This window comes from Bison bison, unplaced genomic scaffold (assembly GCF_000754665.1).
Source record: "Bison bison bison isolate TAMUID 2011002044 unplaced genomic scaffold, Bison_UMD1.0 scf7180017864181, whole genome shotgun sequence".
Taxonomy (NCBI): Eukaryota; Metazoa; Chordata; class Mammalia; order Artiodactyla; family Bovidae; genus Bison; species Bison bison.
The window spans coordinates 9,819,024-9,845,167 of record NW_011494753.1 but is presented as its reverse complement, the minus strand read 5'-3'; the positions used below and the strand labels follow the sequence as shown (position 1 = coordinate 9,845,167).

General features: G+C 41.7%; 1 protein-coding gene across 2 annotated transcripts in view; it reads left to right on the top strand.

The window, feature by feature from the left end:
- Positions 1-25,788, top strand: part of STXBP6 (syntaxin binding protein 6 (amisyn)) — a 238,469-nt gene extending 212,681 nt beyond the window's left edge. For both annotated transcript variants that reach the window (XM_010843389.1, XM_010843388.1), the window contains exons 6-7: positions 16,573-16,730; positions 22,714-25,788. In XM_010843389.1, the coding sequence (XP_010841691.1) occupies positions 16,573-16,730; positions 22,714-22,737 (182 nt within the window). In that variant the 3' untranslated portion in view covers positions 22,738-25,788. The remainder of the gene's footprint in view (positions 1-16,572; positions 16,731-22,713) is intronic.
- Positions 25,789-26,144: the final 356 nt, after the last annotated feature.

The window sequence follows — 26,144 nt, the reverse complement described above, 5'->3', positions numbered from 1 at the left end:
CAGTGATGCCATCCAGCCATCTCATCCTCTGTCGTCCCCTTCTCCTGCCCCCAATCCCTCCCAGCATCAGAGTCTTTTCCAGTGAGTCAACTCTTCGCATGAGGTGGCCAAAGTACTGGAGTTTCAGCTTTAGCATCAGTCCTTCCAAAGAACACTCAGGGCTGATCTCCTTTAGAATGGACTGGTTGGATCTCCTGGCAGGCCAAGGAACTCTCAAGAGTCTTCTCCAAGACCACAGTTCAAAAACATCAATTCTTCAGCGCTCAGCCTTCTTCAAAGGTTACTCCCATTTTAAATCCTTCAGTGCTACTAGTTGCACTTAATAAGCGTCTCATTACAGGATCAATAAGCCCCTACATAATCCATTCCTGCTTCTCTCCCTAGGTTCATCCCAAACCATGTTCCCCCTTTTATAGCCACACCAATCTTTTGGTTCATGGCTCACAATGTCTCCTTCCCCCTTTCAGTCTTTGCATATGGACTTGTCCCGGATTATCACATCACAGCTTAAACATTAGCCCTTCTAACAGGTCTTCCTCACCGATTCTAAGTCAATAACCCTTCTCTTGAATTCACGATCACAGCACATTGTTTATTAACTGCCTGGAAATTTTTAGTGTGTGTGTGTGTGTGTACATAATATATACACACCTACACATATAGTGTTTTAAGCTGTACATAATTTGCCTCTTGTTTAGACGAACTCCTCATCTGACATGGGTGTGTGTTGGGAGAGCTTGTCTGTTTTATCTAGCACTGTGTTCCCAGCCTGCTACTGTGCCTGTGGCAAATAAAAGATGATTAAAAGATTTTTCAATAAATAAAGTGGCAGGGAAATTTGGAAAAGATGGGGTGACATCTGATGAGTGTACATTACCAGGCAGTCAAAGAAAGAAAGGGCATCACGGTTTGAGTAATGACCAGAGTGTACAAAGGCTCAGAGGCAAGAGAGAGATGGTATATTTAACATACTGATTATATTCTTTAAAGACTGGTGGAATTTTGTGCATGGAGAAAAAATACTTTTATTTTCACTTGTTTCATGCTTAATTTAGTAAATATTCCTACTAAACAAAGCTTGGAAAATCAGATTTTCTTAAGCTTTTACACATTGTTTATCAGAATTTAACGGATCTGATTATTTTGAATACTTTAGATATTTCAAACAGATAAGACCTATGCACAAAAAACAATACTTTAAAGAATATTTTATTTAAGCCAGTTATGAACCAGCAACACCATGAGTTTAATGTGTCTTCATTAGATCTCTCAAATGTAACGGAAGTGCTTATTTTCCTGTTTCCTGAGTCTAGAAGACTTGGGTTACCAAACAGCTGGTTTTTGGAGGGGGCACATCCTGATTTCTTTTCTCAAAGTGATTCATGCTTAATCCCTGGAGATCTTACCAGGCCCCATTTTTATAACTGAACTTGACGTTTCACATCAGAAGCACTGTAAAGTCCATCTAGTCAGTGATGGATTTTCTCCCAGATACATATGTGCTTTGCTTGGCCAGCAGTACGTAGTCCTCCATCATGTCACTATTATACATTTATCTGGTGTATGAGCATTAATAGAAACATACAGATGCCTCATTACTATCTTATTATAATTTATCAAGTTATCTAGCACTTTCTGCTCCTAGCCTGTGTGATCTATTCTGAACAGATAGCCAGATTTCTAAAGAGGTGAATGCATTGACCATTGACACCCATCAGTCCTATCTGGAACAGTTTCTAATTCTTTTGGCTGACTCATAGTTTCCTATATTTACCTACTGCTACTGGCACAGATAAAGACAGATGATATTTTTATATATAAATACATAAAAGAAGTAAAATATACAAGTATTATAATAATCCTTACCTAATAAAATCAATAAAATAATATCCAATTATATTCATTTTTCAGATTTCAACTTCACTTTTGTACATTTAATATTAACTCAGCATTAACCAGTTATGGCTTCCACAAAGTTATATAAAATTATTGTAATTATTGTCCTCTTATAACTTTTATTACTATTGATATTCTAACATCACAATTGATATCACAACTTGTCTGGTAGGACCTGCTTTAAACTGGCTTCTCTTTTCTTTTCGCACTAACCCTACCATCACTGAAGGTATCCTTGTTGTCTGGCAATAAGATATTTCAGATCTGTCTGCGTTTTCCTTGCCCCAAGGCACGGAATCCACTACTTTCCAAAGGACTTTGCTTTCTTCTAGCAGAAAAGAGCTCTAGCCACCAAAATCTAAATGCTCAGCTTGCATTAAGTATCAGTGTTGGGGGGAAAAAAAAATGCTACTGCCGATGCGTGGACACCCTTAGGGACAGAGATGGACAGTGTTCCTTTGTTATTCACATCGATTTTTTCCAAAATTTTTTATTATGTACTCTACCTGTAGTAAGAGACTGATGAAATTTTAATGATTTTTCTAAAATTTGTGAAGAAACATTAGGCAGTCAATAGAGACTGGAGTCTGTTGGGGATGGCAGATAAGTCGTGTGGCAATAGATAAGGAAGAAACACTTTGGTTGATTGTCTTGTATTATGAGTGTGCCAACAAAGGACTGAGATATGAAAGGAGCGTAATCAGGTTAGCAGTATGGAAAGAAGAGCATGCTGTGTTAGAGAGCTGAGAGACCAGTGGCAAGAAAACCACCCAGGCCCCTGGGCTGGTCTAGTATGAACTGATGGGGACTAGAAATAGAGAGCTGGGTGAAGAGCCCTTGCTGAGACAAGTGCTCTGGATGGCATAGAGACTTCAATGCAGAGTATTATGGAGAGTTAGAGTTAAAGGTGAACTGAGTGTAGGATGCTAGATGGACAGAAGGGCTATTAACAGTGAATTCAGGAGGAGGAGAATGTCAGATGGAGAGTGAAGAGGGGAAGAATGGACTAATTAGCCACTAATATTAAGCTAAGTTTTGAAAAGCAGACAAGTACAGATTGTGTCTGGCCCATGTTTATTCTACAATAAATCTGCTGAATGAATCAGATATTTCTAATACTGCAATGTATGTTAATTTCATACTGTACTACCAGTACCATAAGTCTATATTTTATTTAATTCTCAAAGCAAGCTCTATGAAAAAGAGGTATACTGTTTTTATAGCTGTTGTGCTTATGAGAAAAACACAGGCTCATAGAGATTAAATAACTGACCTGAGGTCACAGTGCTAGTACGTGGCAGAGACGGACTCAAACTCAGACCTCTCTGACTTTATAGCTCTAACCAAAAAGGGATAAAACTGATAGGGAGAATCAAAGTGATGGTGGAGGGAGGGGTAGAGATCAAGAGACAGTGTTATAGAAGCCCAGGGAAAGAGCAGTTTTTCAGTCAGCCCACTTGTGGTCCTGTGGCCAAGTGGAGGAAACAAAATAGGCAATCGACTTGATAAGTCACTGGTGAATTTAAGAGATGGTGTTAGGAGAGTAGGAGTGAGGGGAAGGCCACTTTACTAAAAATGCAAAGTACATTGAGAGTTGGACTATAAAGAAAGCTGAGCACCGAAGAACTGATGCTTTTGAATTGTGGTGTTGGGAAGACTCTTGAGAGTCCCTTGGACTGCAAGGAGATCCAACCAGTCCATCCTAAAGGAGATCAGTCCTGGAGAGGTCACAGTGGGAGTAGACTCTTCCTTCAGCCATGTTCATGGTGAGTGAGGGTAGAGAAGGAAAGATGAGCTGAAATCGAAAGCTCAGTGGAAAGACTCTTCACTGCCAGATGACCGAAGTTTCCTTCTTTAGTAATGACTACAGTTGAGTGTCAGCTATGTGCCCAACACTGTTCTAAGTGTCCCACCTGTACAACCTCATTTATTCTTCACAATCATCTTTTGAGGTAGGTGCTAGACCAGCCCCCGTGGCAGGTGAGGAAAGAGAAGGTGAGGTATTTATTCAAGGCCACACAGCTAGCAAGCACCAGACTGCCCATGTTGAGCAGAATTTGTTTTGGCCAGCAACATTGTAGAGGGTTTTCAAATTGTATCTATCAGTTCAGTTCAGTCACTCAGTCGTGTCTGATTCTTTGCGACCCCATGAACCGCAGCACACCAGGCCCCAGTGTCCATCACCAACTCCCAGAGTTCACCCAGACCCATGTTCATCAAGTCGATGGTGCCATCCAACCATCTCATCCTCTGTCGTCCCCTTCTCCTCCTGCCCTCAATCTTTCCCAGCATCAGGGTCTTTTCAAATGAGTCAGCTCTTCGCATCAGGTGGCCAAAGTATTGGTGTTTCAGTCCTTCAATGAACATCAATCCTTCCAATGAACACCCAGGACTAATCTCCTTTAGGATGGACTGGTTGGATTTCCCTGCAGTCCAAGGGACTCTCAAGAGTCTTCCCAACACCACAGTTCAAAAGCATCAATTCTTCGGTGCTCAGCTTTCTTTACAGTCCAATTCTTACATTCATACATGACCACTGGAAAAACCATAGCCTTGACTAGATGGACCTTTGTTGACAAAGTAATGTCTCTGCTTTTGAATATGCTGTCTAGGTTGGTCATAACTTTCCTTCCAAGGAGCAAGCGTCTTTTAATTTCATGACTGCAATCACCATCTGCAGTGATTTTGGAACCCAGAAAAATAAAGTCAGCCACTGTTTCCACTGTTTCCCCATCTATTTGCCATGAAGTGATGGGACCAGATGCCATGATCTTCTTTTTCTGAATGTTGAGCTTTAAGCCAACTTTTTCACTCTCTTCTTACACTTTCATCAAGAGGCTCTTTAGTTCTTCTTCACTTTCTGCCATAAGGGTGGTGTCATCTGCATATCTGAGGTTATTGATATTTCTCCCGGCAATCTTGGTTCCAGCTTGTGCTTCCTCCAGCCCAGTGTTTCTCACGATGTACTCTGTATATAAGTTAAATAAGCAGGGTGACAATATACAGCCTTGATGTACTCCTTTTCCTATTTGGAACCAGTCTGTTGTTCCATGTCCAGTTCTAACTGTTGCTTCCTGACCTGCATATAGGTTGGTGGTCAGGTGATCTGGTATTCCCATCTCTTTCAGAATTTTCCACAGTTTGTTGTGATCCACACAGTCAAAGGCTTTGGCATAGTCAATAAAGCAGAAATAGATGTTTTTCTGGAACTCTCTTGCTTTTCCCGTGATCCAGTGGATGTTGGCAATTTGATCTCTGGTTCCTCTGCCTTTTCTAAAACCAGCTTGAACATCTGGAAGTTCACAGTTCACGTATTGCTGAAGCCTGGCTTGGAGAATTTTGAGCATTACTTTACTAGCGTGTGAGATGAGTGCAATTGTGCAGTAGTTTGAGCATTATTTGGCATTGCCTTTCTTTGGGATTGGAATGAAAACTGACCTTTTCCAGTCGTGTATCAGGACTTGAAATTATGGTTTTCAAAGTAAAAGGTACTCACTTCCAACTGTAATAAAAGCTGAGAGCTGCAGATCATACTTGGTTTATTGCCATATATACCAAAGACAGAGAACAAAATCAGTTTTACCAAATTTAGAGCCATTTTAGGTGGTTAACTTCAGAATAAGAGTTCCTTCTTGAAGCTGCATTTCACCCACCCTTCTGAGAAGAAAAGACAACCAAAAGAAATGTCCTTGATATCATTCTTATGATGCCCTGTAACTCTTGGAAGAACACGTTCTTAAGGACCAAGTTTAAACAAATGCTGAAGGACTGGTGAATTTCTTTACATATCTTGAGTTTTAAGTGTTTAAAGGACATGAATAAAATCCTTAATGTTTAACTCTTGCTGTTAAAAATATTGGGACAGTGAATTGAAAGGCGGGTATGAACTCATATCTTTTATAGGACAGGAAGGGGCCATTGGGCTTTCTCCTGAGTCGTTTAGTGCATGCCTGTGACCTGGGAACAAGCTGAGGTTCCACTAAACTACTTACCATTGCCAGCAGAAGAGAACTGCCTGATAGAATGGTCCATTCTTCTCCCCTTGGTAGTGCCAGCAGTAGATAACTCCAAAGTCTCCTTCAAGTAGACTTTTGAGTTTATGGGTTTACAAAGTATTCCTGAGTGCTGAGTCCATTTTTCTTTGTCATCCAGCTGCAGGAAACAAACAAGTTTCATGGTCCCTGAAATTAGCCACCAACTTAAGACAAAAGATAATTCTGGAACTGCCACTCAGCATGCTATATCTGTTCTGCTGCCTCTATAAACCAAGCCTTTTCAATGTAATTATATGACTTGTACAACTATTGCTAAATTGATGAAGACAGCCTGGATTTATTTATTTTTTCCTCCTTTAACTTAGGAATCCGTACACTTTGTTGCAGCGTTTCCCAAAACAGATTCTGTAGAAATCCACCCTACTAAAACAAACTATGCAAAAGGAACCTGTAAGTAAATATGCTGGGGAATTCTGCTTTCCTGCTGCCACCACTACCTCCTTTTGATTAACAATTTACATTAGCATATTAAAAGTTTTCCAAAGTTCTGCAATAAAGGAACCAGATCAGCATTTCATAAAGTCACTCACTGCACACTGTGTTTTCAGAGCTTTGAGGTCAACCCTCAGCTTCTATGTAGTCAACTTTTTTAGAGTCCATATACGAGTGAGATCATGTAGGTTTTTTCCTTTCTGTGTCTTGTTTCCACAGGCAGGGAGGTGGGGGAACGCGGAAGGTGTTAGTCCAAAGGTACAAAGTTGAAGTTATGTAGGATGAATACGTCTAGAGGTCTAATGCTTAGTATGAGGACTTAGATGAACTGGAAGTTTGCTGGAAGAGTGATTTCAGGTGTTCTCACCGCAACAAAAATAAAAAAGGAAAAAACGGTACCTATGTGAGGAGATGTCTATATTAACTAACTTCACTGCAGTTATCATTTCACTGTGTGTATGTATGTCAAATCATCACGTTGTACACCTTAAATATGTACAACAGTACATATTGTACATATATTTATATGTACAATATATACAGTTTTTATTTTTAAAAATGATTTTTACAAATGAGCTTTGAGGTCAAGATCTAGGTGATCTTGAGCAAGGTATCTCCCCTTCCTGAGCACTTAATTGTAAAGTAGGGTAAAAATATAGTTCTTGTACATGCACACAGTACGTAACCATTCAGTGAATTGTAGCAGTTTCTGCAGCTGGCTGATGTTCACACTGCCTCAGTGTCCAGCATGGGTTAACAACTGTTCCTTTTGGAAAGTTGCTATAATGGATCATAACCTGGATTTGTAATAAGATTTATCTGATGAGTCACTAATACCACACAAGTATGAATGAAATTTAACAGTTTGGAATAATCTCCCATCTCAGAGGGGGATCCTAGAGGCTGTTCAACATTGAGATGCAGCTACGCGATTAATACTGATCAGTCAGTGTACTGTAGAAAGAACTTGGGAACTTGGTAATTTACCCGAGCTCTCAGGTAATTAATGGAGTCTGTGAATTAAGAACCAGCTAGGTAGGACTTTGCATTTAACCACTCTGCAGATGTTAATATCATTATTATTTAAATTGCTGTTCATTTATAAAATGTTTAATACAAGTCACAGTCAGCCAAACCTCCTTGGAAATACCAGTGAATTATGGAAATTGAGGTTCCTACGCATCTCAGGAAGCAGAATGGTATGTACATGGTTCAGAACAACTTTAGCACTGAGAAGGAACCCTGCCATCCGGGAACCAAGCTTCCATATGACTTTTCTTGTCTTTTCTTTATATGGTAAAAGATAGAGTTCTCATGGTAGAGATGCTGAGCAATGAAGATTGGAAGTAAAAACTGGAAAGAAAAAGCATCCGATGAATCCTATAGATTGGTATCTAAAAAAATTAATTTGAATGTCACAAATACTGGACCAGACTTAAGTGAACCTTAAAAATATTTGGTTAAAAAAATTAATACTGTAGACAAGAATAGACTAGAAGGACTGTTTACTCAAGGAATAAATTATTGTTGGATACTTTGATGATACACTATGAAGGTTATTAATGTTCCTGGCCTATTAACAGTTTCATATACTTGATCTCCCTGCCAGTATTTTATCTTATTAAAACCCAAATCCATTTTTTTTTCACTATTAGTTCTCCTTTCAGTTAGCTTGGATAAATGGGGCTTTATTGTACAGTTATTCTCCAGTGGTTAGATTGATTATAGAATACAAGTAGTCCATGCAAAACTATTATCAGATTTCAGTCTTAAAAGAGTGTCCTGGGACAACCATGTTTCCTCAACTCTGAGTATAGATTGCCATAGGTTTATCAATCATTTATTTTTGAGATGATTTTCCTGTTTTCTCCAAATAGGATGAGCATTTTATATTTCAAATATCTACATATGTATTTGATGTAGGAAGTAGCTGATGAAAATTCTACTTAAATTGCCTCTTTACTAGCTGTAGAATTAAGAGTTTTGATTACCAAGATACAACCTGAAGTCTAGGATGATATAAAGAAATTATAGTTGTCAGTGTGGTCTCTGTGCTTTAAAAAAAAACTTTCCTCCTCTCCTTTCTCTTCTGTTGTTGCTTTTCAATATAGCATATTCTTTTTTGCCTCATTTTCCTATACATATAAGTGTCTTTTAATTGTGTTCAAATAGTAACTGAATACAATGTTAGCACTTTATCTCCAGTTGCTTTCTGAGTAAAGTCTTCTCAGTCACTTAACATAAAAGATGCCAGCATAATATTTTTTTAAAGTACGTATTGAGTGGAACTGATGTGAATGCAACATCAGTGAAGACTGGTCTATGCTCTATTCTCAGAGTGTAAGTCAAACAGTAGCTGACATTATTTGCAGAGGCTGACAGCCTTCTTTCAGACTGCTTGCATAAATTTGGGTATTAATATGCTTCCTGCCTATTTAGAGAGAATTACTGTTCTATCTGCCTCAGGAGACTGTTTTATTTCCAGATTTAACTCAGCACAATATCATGGGCCCCAACTTTCGAGTTAAGCATCCTTCTTTTCAATGCACACCTTGATTTAATGAGCATGTGTTCAACTTGCTCTCATCAGCACACTTAGCTGCACACTGCAAGTATACAAAGATCCAAGTGTCTCCTAGGAGACTCAAGACACTTAGCCCCAAGATAACAGAGAAGGAGACATGCAAACAAATGGGTGGGATTGTGCAATTTTTCCAAAGTTCTAGGGAGCAAATGTGGTCTTATGGAGGTAGAGGGACAAACATGCATTGAGCACCTGGAGGTACTTTGTATGCATCTTCATTTCCACAACTGCCACATGAGGTAGATGTTATAGATGAGGAAACGTAAGATCAGAAAATGTAAATCACTCCCTGAAAGGCATTCTGCCAATTTGTCAACATAATAACAGTGCATGCATATAGCATGCACTCAAAATAGCACGCACTCAAATGAATAGTTTTCAACCCTGCGTGAGTCTTTCAGGGAAGCAGTTTTCAGCATGCAACAAGATCTTCAAAAAACATGTATGTCCTTTAAACCAGCAGTTTAATCTCTAGGAATTATCAGATATGAACAAAGGTTGTGTGTGGTTGTGTGTGTGTATGTAAATGCAAGAAAGTAACTGTAGCCTTATCTTAAAAAATAAAACTTTCCAAATAATTAGTGATACTGAACATCTTTTCATGTGCCTGCTGGCCATCTGTATGTCTTCTTTGGGAAAATGTCTATTCAGAACTTCTGCTCATTTTTAAATCAGAATGTTTGTTTTTTATCATTATCAAGTTATATGAGTTCTTTACATATTTTCTGTATTAACCCCTTATCAGATATAAGATTTGCAAACATCTTTTCCATTCAGTAAATTATCTTTGTGGGTTTTTTTTTTTTATGATTTCCTTTGCTGTGCAGAAGCTTTTTGGTTTGATGTAGTCCCTTTTTATTTTGCTTTTGTTTCCTTTGCCTGAGGAGACATATCCAAAAAGATATTGCTAAGACTGATGTTAAAGAACATGCTGTGTTTTCTTCTAGGTGTTTTATGTTTCAGGTCTTACATTCAAGTCTTTAATCCATTTTGAGTTGATTTTTGTTTATGGTATAATATAGTGGCCTAGTTTCAGCTTTTTGCATGTGGCTCTCTAGTCTTCCCAGCACCATTTATATGAAGAGACTGTCATTTCTCTGTTTCTTGTTCTTTGTTGTATAATAAGTTGTTCACGTATGTATGGATTTGTTTCTGGGCTCTCAGTTTCCTTCCAATGATCTGTATGAGTGTTTTCCTACCAATACCACACTGTTTCAATTACTATAGCTTTGCAGTGTAATTTTAAATCGGGGACTGGGATACCCCCAGCTTTGTTCTTTGTTTTTAGAATTTCTTTGGCCATCTGGGGTCTTTTGTGGTTCCATACAAACTTTAGAAATTTTTTTGTTCTGTTTGTGCGAAAAATGCCATTGGGATTGCACTTAACCTGTAAATTCCTCTAGGTAAAGGCTTTTTCAACAGTGTAATTCTTCCAGTCCCTGAGCATGGAGTATCTTTCCTTGTCGTTGTGTCTTCATTTTCTTTCGAAAGGTCTTACAGTTTTCAATGTCTAGATCTTTTACTGCCTTTGTTAACCTTATTCTGAGGTATTTTATTCTATCTGTTGCAATGGTAAGTGGTAAATGGGCTTGTTTTTCTTAATTCTACTAGTTATTTAGGAAAATTTAAATTAAAATCACAGTGAGATATCTCATGCCCATTAGAATGGTTATTTTCATAGAGGTGAGAAGTAAGTGTTAGAGGTGTGGAGAAAAGGAGCCCTTTATGCATTGTTGTTGTATGTAAATTGGTGTAGTCACTATGGAAAACAATATGGAGAATTCTCAAAAAATTAAGAATAAACCACCATATGATCCAGCTATTCCATTTCTGGCTACTTATCTGAAGAATATGAAAACACTAATTCAAAAAGACATATGCACTCCTATGTTCATTGCAGAATTATTGGGTGTGTGTGTGTATGTGTAGACAATGGAACTCAGCTATAAAAAAATGAAATCTTGCCATTTGTGACAACACAGATGGACCTTGAAGGTATTACACTGAGTGAAATAAGTCAGAGAAATACAGATACAATATAATTTCACTCCTATGTGAAATATTTGAGTTAAAATTTAAAAAAAAAAATAAATGAACAAACCAAACAAAACGAAAACAAACACAAAGAACAGAGTGGTGGTTACCAGTGAGGACGGTGAAATGGATAAAGGGGGTCATCTGTCTGGTGACAGATGCAAAGTAAACTTCTGACGATGAGCACACTGCCCTGTACACCGAAGCTGAAATATAATAGTGCGCATGTGAAACATGAATAAATACATGAGGAGGGAAGGAAAGAAAGAGCAAACGCTTTTGGACATGTACTCACTATCAAAAGGGAAACAGTTGAATAAATTACCGCAGTGTGAGGTAGTCATTACAAATTCATTTTCAAAGAATTTCTTATGACATGGGAAAGTATCCACAGTAGGATATAGTACTAAACATACAGTATGGTCTCAACCCTGGTTTAGAAAAATATATACAGAAAAATTACCAGAACAAAATGTCCCATAAATGTAAATGTGGTTATCTCTAAGGAACTGAATATTACACAATTTTATTGCCTTTTTATAGTAATATGTATTCTAAATTTTCTGTAGTTTTTTTTTTTAGCTTGTAACAATAAGATGTTTTCTTTTGTATTGTGGATTTAAGAAATGCTTTACGAACTGCTCCACTGAAGTCTCCATTCCATACAGTTAATGCAGACTGTATTACTAACCTCAGATACAAGAATGTTCCCATGGAGAGCCAGTGTAACAGTAAGTCAGAGAACTGGCTCTGGAGCTGGGCTTCCTAGGTGAAAACTTAGCTCTGCTCCTCACTTACTGTGTGATCCTTGGTGCATTGCTCACCCTCTCTGTGTCCATTGGTGCTCCCATCTATAAAAATAGGATCAATAATGTGCCGTCATGTAAGGTTGTTGTGAGGAACAGATTTTAGTAAGTGCATAGAGCATAGTAAGTATTCAGTCAACTGTTACTTTTGCATTGGATTTAAAAGCTATTGCTATTTTTATACCTTATAGTTGTTTATTTTAAAGCTGGTAACAACATATTTTTTTATATAAACTATAGCAGAAGCATTCCCCTTTTTGCATTTTGTTGTTGACTTAATTCACTGAACTCTTGACACCACCTCTAGATGAGATAGTTGGCTGTATTAGACACAGACTAAATCCTTAGTCATTTGGCAAGTTTAGGATTTTAGGACCTAGTTAGATCATGTAACAGCATCAATCATGTGTCCAAGCTTCTGCTAAGCCATGGAGAAATAATTAGAAGGGTGATATATTTTTCCTGCTCTAAGTCAGCCAACATTTTTGAGTGTCTCCTATATTCTATGAATACAGAAGTGAGAAAGGCCCCTGCTTCAAGGAGCTCACAGATTATAATAAATGCATTTGAAATAGACAAAGTCTTATAATGTGTATTTTGGGGGCAACAATGCTTTAGAGTGGGCTAGACATGACAAGCTTTCCTAGGAAGGAGCTCTGAAGTGTATTGAAGCACACAGAAGTAAGTGGGAAGGCTAAGATGAGAAGCAGCGGAAGCAGTAAGCACAAAAGCATACAGGTAAAAGATGCATGATACATCTGTGAAAATTTAGGTAACTTGGCAAGGCATGGGATTGGGGATTGCTAGATAGGAGAAAAAATGAATGAGATTCTAAGAGATGAGCTGAAAGAGATCAGCAGGGCAGAGGTGTCATTTTTATCTTGGAATCAGTGAGAAGATGGTAACAAATTTGCCTTTTTAAAAATTTCAGTAGAAACGTGTGGAAAATGGATCAGAAAAGGTGTGGGGTTACCTAAGGAGAGAAGGCTGTTGCTGTAATTCCAAAGGCAAGAGGGACTGGATCAATATGCAAAGATAAGGAAGATAGCAAAGAGGGCACCAAGTAGCAAGCTGGACAGCAAATGACCTTTAGCTGTGTGTGGTAAAAGCAAGGGAAAAATCCGGACTCAATTCCCAAATTTCTGATTTGAGGAGTACACTGGGCAGAATAGTGGGGTTACTGACTGAGCAGGGGACCCCAAAGGGGAAACAGGTGTGATAATGGGGTCAGGTGTAGACAACAAAATTCAAGACGACTTTGGGTGACTCACCTGGAGTTGCCTGGTAAGAAAACGTGGATCTGGAGTCTCAGCAGCACAACCTAGGCGGAAAAAACCAGCACAGAAATTTGGTCATTGAAGCTGTGAGCTGAGTAAACTTGTCCCAGGGAGAGTCTGCAGAAAGAGAAAGAGAAGAGGGCCAAGGACAGAACCCTGGGGTTATAGCATTCACAAGTCCTCAGAGGGAAGAGTGAGAGAGCAGGAGGAGGAAGACTGAAGATTCAGGACACCTGGAGGAAGAAGATTCAAGATGTAGGGTATGATCAGCAGGGTCAAAGGGCGCCCTGGGGGAACTGATAATCTAGCCCGGAAGCCACTGCATCTACAGGTGAAGAAATGAGGTGGAAGAATTGCCCATGTCTGTACTTGACCAGTCACCTAAGGAGGTTAGAGACAGTTCTTAGGAAGTTGAGAGTGGAATTGACTTGAAGCTAGAGAAAGGCGATGGGACTTCACCAAGCCTGGAATACAGGTAGAATTGAAGCCAGGAGAGGACATTCAGCTGGGGTGATGAGACTTTTCAAATCCATCCTGTGGCTGAAAATAACTGAATGTCGATTTATTTATTGATAGTGGTCAGCAGTGTCATCAATAATAAAGACAGCATTTGGCTCTCTTTTAGTTATAAAACCTGCTGGTTAAACAGTATCATATAAAACTGGGTGCAGTGTTGACCCGATATCTTGTACAAAGTTAAGGAAGTCGTGACAGGAAAGCACTATGGCTTATGCAGAGCAGACTCATTCAAGAAGAGTCTAACTTTGAGGGCATCACGAGGGTCAGTTTGATGGGAAAAAACTATCCAATATGGTTATATGCCCTCTTAAATTTTTGGTGCCTAGTGTTATTCACTCAGTTGTGTCCAACTCTTTGCGACCCCATGGACTGTAGCCCGTCAGGCTCCTATGTCCATGGAATTCTCCAGGCAAGAATACTGGAGTGGGTTGCCATTCCCTTCTCCAGGGGATTTTCCCGATCCAGGGATTGAACCTGGGTCTCCTGAATTACAAGCAGATTCTTTACCATCCGAGCCACGAGGGAAGCCCCCTACCAAATTTTTGGTAGCTAATTCTAAAAGTCCCTTTGGTTTAATGCAGCTGTTCCTGGCTATGCCCCACCCCATCTTTGCTCTAGCTTCTGGTTGCTGAGCTGTGGGCATGCAGAAGGAAGAAGGAAGGGAAGGAGAGTTTCTTGTGCCCCCTTCCCCACCCCTCTGCACCTTCAGTTCTTTTTCCATCTTCTCATTCCATCTCTTTGGCCTGTTCTTGCTAGGGAGCACCTGGCTTGCAATGCAGCTTAGGTGATAACTCTTCATTTACCAAAAAGAATATCTTTATGACAGAAACAGTCAAGTGTTACTTTGGGAAATAACTTGTCACAACCTGTCTATGCTGGTCTGCTCACAACTCTGTCATAGTGATGGTTTTCTGTGACTGATGCCATACCTGCAAAGAGGAAGGTAGAGAATAAGGAAAAGCCATTGGGAAACCAGGTTCTAGGGCTCGTTATGTCACTTCCCTAGTGATTTGATCTCATGGAAGTCATGGGACCTCACCTAGCCTCAGCCTTCTCAGTAAAATTTTTGTGACAATCAAATGAGATAATATTCGTAAAGATGCATTCTGATTGCAAAATACTATTCAGCTATCAAGCAGTGGTGGAAGTGTTAGTCACTCAATTCTGTCTGACTCTTTGTGACCGCATGACTATAGCCTGCCAGGCTTCTCTGTCTGTGGAGTTCTCCAGACAAGAATACTGGAGTGGGTTGCCATTCCCTTCTCCAGGGGATCTGCTGGCCCAGGAATCGAACCCAGGTCTCATGCAGTTGCAGGCATTACCATCTGAGCCACCAGGGAAGCCCAGGGCTATAATCATAACCAGGATATGAAAGCAAAGGGAAACCAGATTTCTCCTTTTAAATCTGTTCTGAAGACCTCAGCCTTCCATTCCAACCCAGTATTTAATCAGTTTCTCCAGAGCCACATCTCTTCTGGTCCCTACTAATCTGTGCTGATATATCTTGGCTCCTGTGGTGGGTGATGCATCTGAGTAGTAGTAAGTTAACTCCATTCTCCTCCCCTTAGTGCATGGTGGAAGCCCTTGAAATTCACCCCTAAAGAAGAAAAATGGAAAACAATTTACAAAGTGCTTCCTCAAGGCCAGGCACTTTCTTTGCCTGAGATCCTTTTCCACAAACCACAGGCTGTTCCCACAGAGGAGAAATTAGGAAGCCTTTGCAGTTGAGACCCATGGAAATTACATTTCTATTAAAAGCTGTCTGTGGCTCAATGTATCCATCCCAGATACAAAGTTAAATGATGTAATAAACTTATTCAAAGACATAAAGCTATTATATAAAGTGCCATTTAAATATCTTCCACTCGGTGTTCACAAAATACAGCTATAAATCTCCTTTGGTTGTAATTTTGCAAGTTGCTAGGTCTCAGTGGGTTACGCATCTGCCAGTTCTTCACTGCTGAATTCTCTTTTCTAGTCCTGACACGTGGGATTTCAGGGATGCATAATCATCTGAAATGTGATGATGTTTTCAACTTTCTTGGTGTCATCACTCATGAGTCTGGGAGTGCTAAGTCCCTTCTAGGACAGGTTGCCCTCAGTTTTCTACCTGCGGGCTCTGCGCAGGGCTGAGGCCTCATATTTCATATACTTAAGATTAGAGGCAAAGAGGACCAACCAACCAGGCCATGGCTCGCAATTCAAGGTTGAGAACTGACATACCTCCTGTGAACTCTGACCCACAGCTTCTTGCATGGGGCCATACATTTAGGGAGGAAGGGGTAGAATGGAAGGGAAGAGTTGAAAGGAATACAGAGCATCATATCTAGGGACATTCAGGATCCCCAGTTTTCCTGTAGTGATTCACTTAAATGCAGCTCAAGAGGAAATGCTCATACGATCTAGATAGGTCTCACTGAACTTGCCCCACTCTCTGAACTTGTTAGGATTTCCATCAGTTCCTAAATCCAGATGGACCCCATCCTTCTGAGCCCCACCAGACAGAACAGAATGGAAATGAGTGCTGTCAGCATCAGCGTGCAGAGAAGCCCTCAGCACTTGCCCAGGTCCTGCAGGCAGTGGGTATTCTTCCTCCAAGTGCATCGGTCAGACCGAGTCAGAAGGCAAGCCAATTCATTTCATAGACCCTCCAAGCCTTTCCAGAGTCTGACCCACCTTGCTTGCTTCCCAGGCGGCGCTAGTGGTAAAGAACCTGCCTGCCAATGCAGGAGACAGAAGAGACTTGGGTTCAATCCCTGGGTCGGGAAGATCCCCTGGAGGAGAGCATGGCAACCCACTCCAGCATTCTTGCCTGGAGAATCCCATGGACAGAGGAGCCTGGCGGGCTACACATGGTGGGGTGCAAAGAGTAGGACACGACTGAAGTGACTTAGCAGCACCCGCGGAAGGGATACTGTCATCACAGGTCAGCCAAGTTCGTTTCTGATGCTTTTGCTGTCCTCTTTCAGGAAACAGCATCCTCCATTCAGCGGCTGACAGCGTGACCAGCGCCGTACAGAAAGCGAGCCAGGCCTTGAACGAGCGCGGGGAGCGGTTAGGCCGTGCGGAAGAGAAGACGGAGGACTTGAAGAACAGCGCCCAGCAGTTTGCGGAAACTGCACACAAGGTGGGTCTCTCCGCACAGCGGAGCACTCAGCTCTGGGTGGTCAGGGAGCTTCGGGGCCCAAAACTTTCTATCAGTATGTTTGCCATGCTGCTGCTGCTAAGTCACTTCAGGCATGTCCGACTCTGTGCGACCCCATAGACGGCAGCCCACCAGGCTCCTATGTCCCTGGGATTCTCGAGGTGAGAATACTGGAGTGGGTTGCCATTTCCTTCTCCAATGTTTGCCATGATGAGGTACAAAATCGAGCCTTTTTTCCCTTATTTCGCCCCTGTGTACAATTTCCTTCTGCTACTTCATAAGTTGTGTGTGCAGTGGAAGAGTTCTTCTTTTACGTATTTGGTTATCTCCTTTCTGCTGGCTTCATCCCTGACTCTGACCCCATATCTTTGGGAATTGTGGACCATCTTTAGGTTCTACCCAGAAGTTTAAGGCTCTAGTTTCAGGGAACAGGATGTAGGTGGGGGTTGGGGGGTGGCAGGTCTCAGAATATCCCTCCTCTGTTGGCCAGGGCTTGAAAGAGGACTGTGGGCTCTTGTGCTTACTTTTCCATGCTGTTCCTTTCTGGTTATGAGCCTAGCATCCTGTGTTCTTATCTCTTTACCATATAAAAAGCAAACTCTGGTCCCAGGGCACCTCAGGGCTGGTGTCCCCTGCAGAGAGGCCTTGGACCTCTAAGGCTGATACAGAGCTGCCTGCAAAATTTCCACCTGCCTCCGGGTGCAGAGAATGGCCTTTCCCACACACCCCAGGTATACATTCACACACGCACTGGAGATGATGCGCCTTTCAGAAAGGGAAGTTGTTATTGGCAGCCAGCTATCTAAGGCAGTCACAAACGACGGGAAAGAGAGGCCCTGTTGGTCAGGTGATAAAGAGGATTTATAACTGTTCTTGTGCTTTGGATCAAAGGGCAGTTCTTTTCTGGCTGGTGATTTGAATTTAGGTTTCCAGAAATGTCTGCTGATAATGGTTAGCGTGTCAGAGACATGATCTGGCCTTTCAAGATAGGATTTTCAGGTGACCTTTAGGGGAAGAAAAAAATGAATTTGCTTCAAAGGAAAAGCCCACTTTTGCTGAGAAAACAGAAATGGACAACCTGAAAGTAACAGGAACCGTCTCCCCAGCTGAGCTGGGCTGGCCCCTTCCCAAAGCTTAAGCCCAGGCCCCACCGTGGATCCAGATCCATGTGGCTGCATCTCGCCTTCCCTTGCAGCCCCTTCGCACAGACCCGTCTTGTGGTGTCACAACAGCGTCATACTGTGCTGCAGCCCTGCTGGGGGCCAGAGCCTGGTTTGCCACGGCTGTCACAGAGGGAACAAGCTCAGAATTATGGTTCCCTTCCCCCCTTCTGCAGCCTTCGTAATAGAGAAATAATGATGGAGTGGAGAAGCTAGAATTTCCCACCCAACTGCATTTATAGCAACAGCAACTGTAGTGATTTAAGGGAGGGAAGGGCATTGAAGGTCTGGGAACACGTAAACAGTGTTGATTTCAAGGCTAAAGGGAATTATTTTTAATTGTCTTCAACTGTGGGAAGGGGGTGACATTGTAGCACTTCTCTCATCTTGTCCTACAGAAAGGAACACTCAACAGTGCACTGACAACATTCTGCTAAAACAAGAGTTAAGGTTACTGATTAGACAATGAACCAGGTTACCAAGGAAGTCTGTGAAATCGCTCTTCCTAACGCAGAGTAGAGAATACCTGGAGGTCATCCATGTCAGTACCCACCTCAGAGAACGTCATGCAGACCTGGGGTTGGATAACCTAAGCAGACGGCCAGAAATCTTGGCCCTGCTCACTGGGTTTCCCTGATACTGTGGCCGAGTGAGCTAGGTGGTTGGTTGGGAAGGCAGTATGGTATGTGGTTAACATCTGCTGTTTACCACCTCAGTGGCCTTGGGCAGGGACTTAATTTCTTTAAGCCCCTGTTTCCTCATCATTAAGGACTGCTACCTAATAATAGTGCTTTCTCCTAAAGTGTTGAGAGAATTGAATGCATTCAAACCTATAAATCAGTTAGCACAGTACCTGGTGCATATACATCTTAATTGATATTAATTATAATTGTTTCCATAAGAAATGGTTTCTGCTGAGCCTGCTCTAATCCATTGTTGCATGGTGAGCACTGTCGGGGGGGTTGGAGAAATGTGACTGAGGACCCCAGCACAGGGATGGGGAGGGACCGATGGTGAAGATCTGTGCCCTCCAGTGTGGGGTGGGAGGGCCTCCTGCTGAATGCCAACACTTTCTAAACACAGAGCAGCCCTTAAGAAGGGGACCTGTCAGACAGAAACTGATTAGACCACCAAAGGCACATGGGTCTCTGGCTTTGACCACTGGGAGGACTGCGCCAGCTAGTTACCTGCTTCCGTGGAGAAGACGCAGGAGGGGGCAGTCTCCACTTACTTTGGTTTCCCCTTCTGTGAGTGGCGTAAGGGTGGGGGCACTGCTGGTGTCTGTCAGTGTGCTTGAGGGAGTGTTGAGAGACACTATGATAACCAGACTTGCAGTTTTCTAAAACTGGGGATGTGCGCTGATGAATCACTGGCATTGGCAGTATTCCTAACGAGGAGGTTGACCTCTTTAGATAAGGTGTGGCTATTTTCCAGGGACTAGGACTCCTGATTTGTCCCATGGCGTAGGCTGACCATGAAGATGTCATTTTGCTGGCCGAGGCTCCTCCAGGCCTGCTGGTGAGGAGAGTTCAGAGGTGGAACCCAGGCCTTCCACCACCCCAAACATGGCTGTGTTGACTCAGAAAGGATAGGCTGTGTTTAGAAGTCAGGACACAGTGCTCATGTCAGAGCCCTGACAAGAAAGGCAGTTCTGGGTGAGCATTCCTCTGGGCTCCCTGATTGAACAAGGACATGCCACCTTGGCTGGAGAGGAGGGCACGCTTTCTGGATGGATTGCAATAGAAGAGCATCTCTGGCTTTTTCGGCTTACCCAGGTACATTAGACCATGGATCACTTTTGCAGGACCCTGCCATCAAGATACGTGGGTGTTCGTCTCCTGTAGAGATGATGGAAATGCTTCTGCACCCCTCTCTTCCCCCAGCTCTGTTCAGCCTGGCTTGGGGAAGTGTGGTTCCTTCCTGAGCTATGAGCTTGGCATAGCCTCAGACCTTAGGAAAGTCCAGCTCAGCCACAAAGCAGGCCTGGTCACTCTCTGCCACTTCAAAAAGCACAGCGGTGCAGTGTGTGCAGGGCTTTGATGCCTGCCTCGGCTGGTGAGTCAGCAGGCGAGAGCGGTACCCACACCTAGACATCCTCAGATGACATTTCCCGCAGAAAAGAACAGTGATCTGCCCTGTTCTGCACAAGCCCACATTTGTGGGGGAGCGAGTGGCATTTCCCTCCCTGGCAGGGAATGATGCCTCTGTCCCTACTCCAGTCATCTGCTCCCTGCGCATCTGAGCCAGAAGGGACCTCAAGAGTCCAGGCCTCTTAAAGAATCCCCCTGTATGGGCTTCCCTGGGGGCTCAGGTGGTAAAGAATCTGCCTGCAATACAGGACATCCGGGTTCAATCCCCAGGAGAAGGGAATGGCTACCCATTCCAGTATTCTTGCCTGGAGAATCCCATGGACAGAGGAGCCTGGTGGGCTACAGTTCATGGGATTGCAAAGAGTTGGACATGACTGAGGGACTAACACTTTGACTTTATGAGTAACAATATTTTCTACTATTATTACTATTATCATTATTATTTAGATGGAGTCATTTACACAGCTTTGAAAGAGAAAGCTTTCCATGAGACAAGAAAACAGAATATAGCAAAAGGACATTTTTAACTTACTCTCTACATTAATTCATAAGCATTTGAGTTGGAGATATTTATAGACATGGGCTTCCCTTGTGGCTCAGCTGGTAAAGAATTGTCCTGCAACACGGGAGACCTGGATTCGATCCCCAGGTTGGAAAGATCCCCTGGAGAAGGGAAAGGCTACCCACTCCAGTATCCTGGCCTGGAGAATTCCATGGACTGTATAGTTCATGGGGTTGCAAAGAGCTGGACACGACTGAGCGACTTCACTTTTCACGTTCATAGACCCGAGGGAAACTGAGGGGCAGAGCGCTTGTGACTTTAGCGCTAAAGGTCATAAACACATCTGTGCTTATGGAAAGCACCTGCCTTCCATATTCTAAAGTTTCTAACTCCCAGGAAATTAAAGAAAAAAACCCAAATGAGGTAGAATGGAAGTGATGCCACTTTCTGCAGAAATATCTCACATAGCAAAACGTCCAAACCAGCTGTATTTCTGTGAAACTGAGCACGCCCCACCCGGCTGGGGCTCCCCTTAGCGCCAACCCCAGCTGCACGGGAGAGGTAACCGGGCTGGTGTGAGTAGCAGCACGCTCGCTGCTGAGGATGGATGGATGAGTAATTGGCACAAGCCCATTAGCTGAAGGTTAATAGCTCAGTGAACAGCAAGACAGCAGCTCTGATCAAATATTTATGGTTGGTTTTCATTATGCACAACACTTAACGGCTCTGTGTTGATTTGAATGATTTGCGTTGCTAAATAATGTATTAAAACTAGAGACAGAGCAAGAAGTGGAGACCTTACAGTGGAGGGGCTCAGAAGGTGGCTGGGAAGTGGGACGGATCAGAAGAAGAGTCCTGGGTTTGCCATTTCTACCCACCATATTTCCTGGACTATCAACTCGTGGAGGTCAGGAGTTAGGAGCCTCTGCCATCTTCTTGGCAAGAACCCACAACACTTAGCACGGCAGTCTGGACACACTCAGGGCTTCACAAACACTGGTGGTTGATGTGCTGTTGGTATCAGCACTGCAAAAGGTCCCTAGGGGCTTCACTTAGGCTGGCTTCACCAGACACAGGTACCTGAAGCTCTCTGACCTGAAGTAGAGACTGTGGGTTAGTTGCTCAGTAGTGTCCAACTCTTTGCCATCCCATGGACTGTAGCTCACCAGGCTCCTCTGTCCATGGGATGCTCCAGGCAAAAATACTGCAGTGGGTTGCCATTCCCTTCTCCAGGGGATTGTCCCGATCCAGGGATCGAATGTCAGTCTCCCGCATTGCAGGCAGACACTTTACCATCTGAGCCACCAGGGAAGCCCCCAGGTAGAGATTAATTTAACAATGTAACTACCTCCAGTCCAGCTCCAACCTCAGGGATCAATCCCTAATATCAAACTCTGTAGCCACCCAAGGAATCACAATTCAGCCTCTATCCTGCCTCCTGCTTCACATCAGTGTACTGGCTCCTTGGAAAGGATCTGGCTAAGGAAGGCAGTGTCAGACTTAATTTTATGTTTTGTACCTGCATACATTTCCTTAAATACACCATCATGGGCTCCAGCTGGGCTTGGGAAACTATTTAATGATACAGTGGTATTTGGTGTTTCCATTTATAAAGATCTAACATTTCAATGAAGCACATTTTTCACATACCAGAGGGAGCAGCAAGTCAAGGTTTGAATTTGATCTATTGTTCAGTCCTGGTTGGTTACGTAGTCTTAATTGTCAAGTGCCTTGAACCTGGTTGAACATCCAGGATATTACGTGGATTATTGCAGATTGTTTCTCTACAGTTGGTGATTTGTAATACTTTGAGATGTCAGTAAATACTTAAAACTGAAGAGAGGTCTTCCTGGATAACTAGTAGCCTGGAAGCCCAGACGCCTTTGTTGCTATGCTAGGGTGGGCCGCTCATTCTGCCTGTCCTTTGCCTCTTCCGGTTGTTTCTTCAGTGGCAGGAAGGAATACCATAGAGCACCACCCGCCCTGGACACCTGCGCCAACAAGCCCACTGCGGGAGGAGTAAAAGCACAGTGCTCGGTGGGCTGTGTAGGGAGTGTTACATGTTTCCTTGGCAGCCCTGTGAACAGCAGTGGTGATCTGCCACAGCAAATAAAATGTTGGTGCTGCTGCTCAGCGTGGATTTGGGAAAGAAGCAACCAGTGAACTCTCCCCACTGCTGATAACATCTCACATTTGTCCCTTTCTCTCCTTAGCTTGCCATGAAGCACAAGTGTTGAGAAACTGCCTCTCCCAGAGACCTCTTAAGAGAAACTGAAGTTTGTTCAGCAGTTTTTACAAGAAACTCCGGACCTCCGCTTGCTTCTCCAGCCCTCAACCCCCACCAAAATATGGACATTTAGATTGTTTTTCCTTTTCAGATGTTAATATGAGAGAAAAGATGGTGTGTTTATATTAATACATTTCCCTAATAATCTTGCTAAGAAATGCTGCATAGTATCAGCTTCATTTTTTTCTGACTGTATGTATGCGTGTGTTCGTATGTGTGTGTTTTTTTAAGGGTTTTTTTTTGGGGTTTTTTTTTTGGTAGTTTGAATATGAAATTTGGACCAAATAATATATTGAGCTAGGTCTAAGCTGTATTTTTTTTTTCCTGATATTAAGCAGGAAGACATTTTAATGTGACATCAGATGCTATTGTTCCTGGTTGGAAATAAAAGTCAAGCAGGTTGGTTTCACTCAGGCTCTTAGCTACTCTTAATTTGAAGGTTAAGATTCTATATCCTGAGACATAAATCTGTACTATGGAAAACAATTGGATTTATCAGGAGAAACAGCAGTCTTTGATTTTGCTTTTTGTGTGGTAATTTTCTGCATGAGCCATCACCAGCATTCAAAAAAACAAATAATCACAGATAGAAATCTACTTTCTGAGCTACAGTTTAAATTCTTCCACTACTTGTTTCCAGGCTGATTATTTAGAATTACCGTATGAATGCTAAAAAATTGAGATTAAAGACCTAAGTAAAAGCCTATTTAAAAACTAATGTGAATTCATGAACATTTCTTTGTCATTGTCCCAAATTATGGTAGCGGGTTTTGAAAAGAGCTTGGATTTTTATCAAGAATTGATTTGTCCAGATAAAGTTCTGTGTAAATGATACTGTGAAAAGATAATACATTTAAAGTCTTTTTTCTTTTCACAAAGACATACCTGTTTAGAGACACCCTCATGATGTCCTTAGGAAATGGCCTTCAGTTCTCAATATCTGATTTTTGGAGGCTTTGATGTTGTTACTGCTATTTATTTAATGTAATTTGAAAGTGCAAGCTTCTTGACAAATTGCATTTCATGGCAATTGCAACTTGCCTCATCTGACATAGAACAGTATAGTCTTGAAGCCTTTACATTGCAGTCAGAATGAATGAAGTTGGTTCATTACAGCCCCTGATTTTGTATCACTCAACATGGACCCAGATTTTCAATCTGAGAGTCCGGTTTCTTAGAGGGTTAAAATGCTAAATATAAAAGCTGTGCTTTGTCTTTCTGAAACAAGGAAGCAAGCTGCACATCCCAGATACATTCTCAGCCTCCCGCTGTGATGCATTGATTTTTAAGCTGCCTGGATCATCAGGACCCTTTCTATTCCTTCCTACCTATTGAGCCGACTGAGGCCATGTGTATTATAGCTTCTACATAGCAGCATAGGATGACTTTGGGATTATTTATGCTGATTTAAATAGCTTAAATTCTCCTGCTAAAGCTTTCCCAGGGAGATAGAAAATCAGGCTATTGGTGGGGGAAATGATCTTAGTCAGTATGTGTCAAAAGGGAGATGAGATTTGCCAGAGAAGAATTTCTGAATCCTCTTAGAAAGATGATCCAGTTCAAGGAAACTCTCTGTAGAATTTATAGGGTAAACTATATAAGTTTACTATAATATTTTGTACTTTTCTTTTGGTGTCTTAAAACTTAAAAGCAGCAAGGAACTTATTATCTGGTGAGTACTATTAGAAGCATTTATAATTTCTAAGAAAAGCTGAAAATATCACACCAAATAGGTTTTCTTTGCAGACCTCCATTTAGTAAAAGCATGCGTAGGCACACATATACATCTTCCCAAATTGAATCCTAGCTTCAGAGATAGATAGTTGATATAAATAATTAGAAGAGTAAATCTCAAACCCCTGACAATCAGCCAAACGCAAAAATAAAATTTGTTGCCAAGTATTTTTTGTGAAGCTGCTTCTAAAGTAGCAGAGGGTGAGGTCATAAGCATACTGTGAAATGTGAGATTTTTTTTTTTCCTCTCTGGTAAACTTGTGAGAGTTATCCTTCATAAACATAAGTAGTCCACATCTTCCCCTCTTTGCTCACTCTCTGTTTATCCTTTTAAACTTCAGTCTTTTGGAAGACATCCTGATTGGAAGAAAGTCTATCTGCACCATTACTAGCTTCCTCCATTGATTTGCCTCCAGGCTGTGGTCATGCCCTTGACCTCCCTGTGTCCAAGTCCTGCCTAGGCCTCCACCCGCAGAGAGGGCCCCAGTCCCTTCTAGACCTCCTGACTTTGCAGAAAAGCAAGCCTTGTGATGACACACATGAGGTTCTTTGGGATACTTTTGTAGAAGGTGCTTCAATACAAAGTATTAATACAATCTAACCTAGAGGAAATTGCTAAAATGACTCACATTATGTGGTACCAATTCATTTGGGACCAATTCAGCGGCTTGCTAAAAGACATTTAATTTCTTTGTTTCGTTTCTGCACCTCACCACTGAGTTTTGGAAATACATTTCTGTGAAGGATTTCTTAGACTGTACTGACAACCAATAAAGAAGAGAGTCTTCCCAGTGTTCTCACTTCTTCCTGGATGTAGCTGGAGTATTCTTCCCTAGTACCGTTAGATACCTATGTACAGGAAGTAGTGATTCAGGTTAATGTTTCATATTAACGAATGTATTTGTAAAATGTAACAAGAGCAGTAGTTAACTTTTTCTAAGCTCTGAAAAAAAAAATAAAGATTATGTGTTAGACTTAAAATTTCAGTGAAATCTGTCTTAATACTACTTTTGTGGCTAACAATTGTGCATTTATGTAAAAATACTTATACAGAATGCCCTCAATAAACAATATTAAAGATAGGTTTCGCTTTCAGTTTTTAGAATTGTAACACTGCTGATGTCTGTTGTACAGTTACTAATTCTTCAGAAGTTCTCTAAGATGTCACACATAATTTTTGTTCCTTTCAGAGATGAGTAACACACCTGCTCTGTGATTCATTATTACAGCAAACTCTAATTTTGTCATTAAATATTTTAACTGTGATGAAAGTTCGTTTCTCTCAGTTATTTGGGAAATCTCTAAAACACTACCAGATAGGTAAGCATCATCGCATTTTTGATGCTCATGGGAAGATCTTGCATGCCTCCAGGAGACTAAGAACTGGGATTAGCATGCAGATAACATTTCCTCTGGTCATTCCAATGGGAGAACTTGAAATGTAAAAAAAGACTAAAGAGCTAACTAGCTCTAATTACGTAATAAGCTTCTATCCAGTAAGAGTTAAGGTCTTTTATTTCTTCTCATGGGCAAGCAGTTAAGTAGATTAAATGCTTTCTGCTGATATTAGTGATGTGCTCAAGTCCATATTACCGCATGTGGCCTCATTCAGCAGACTATTTT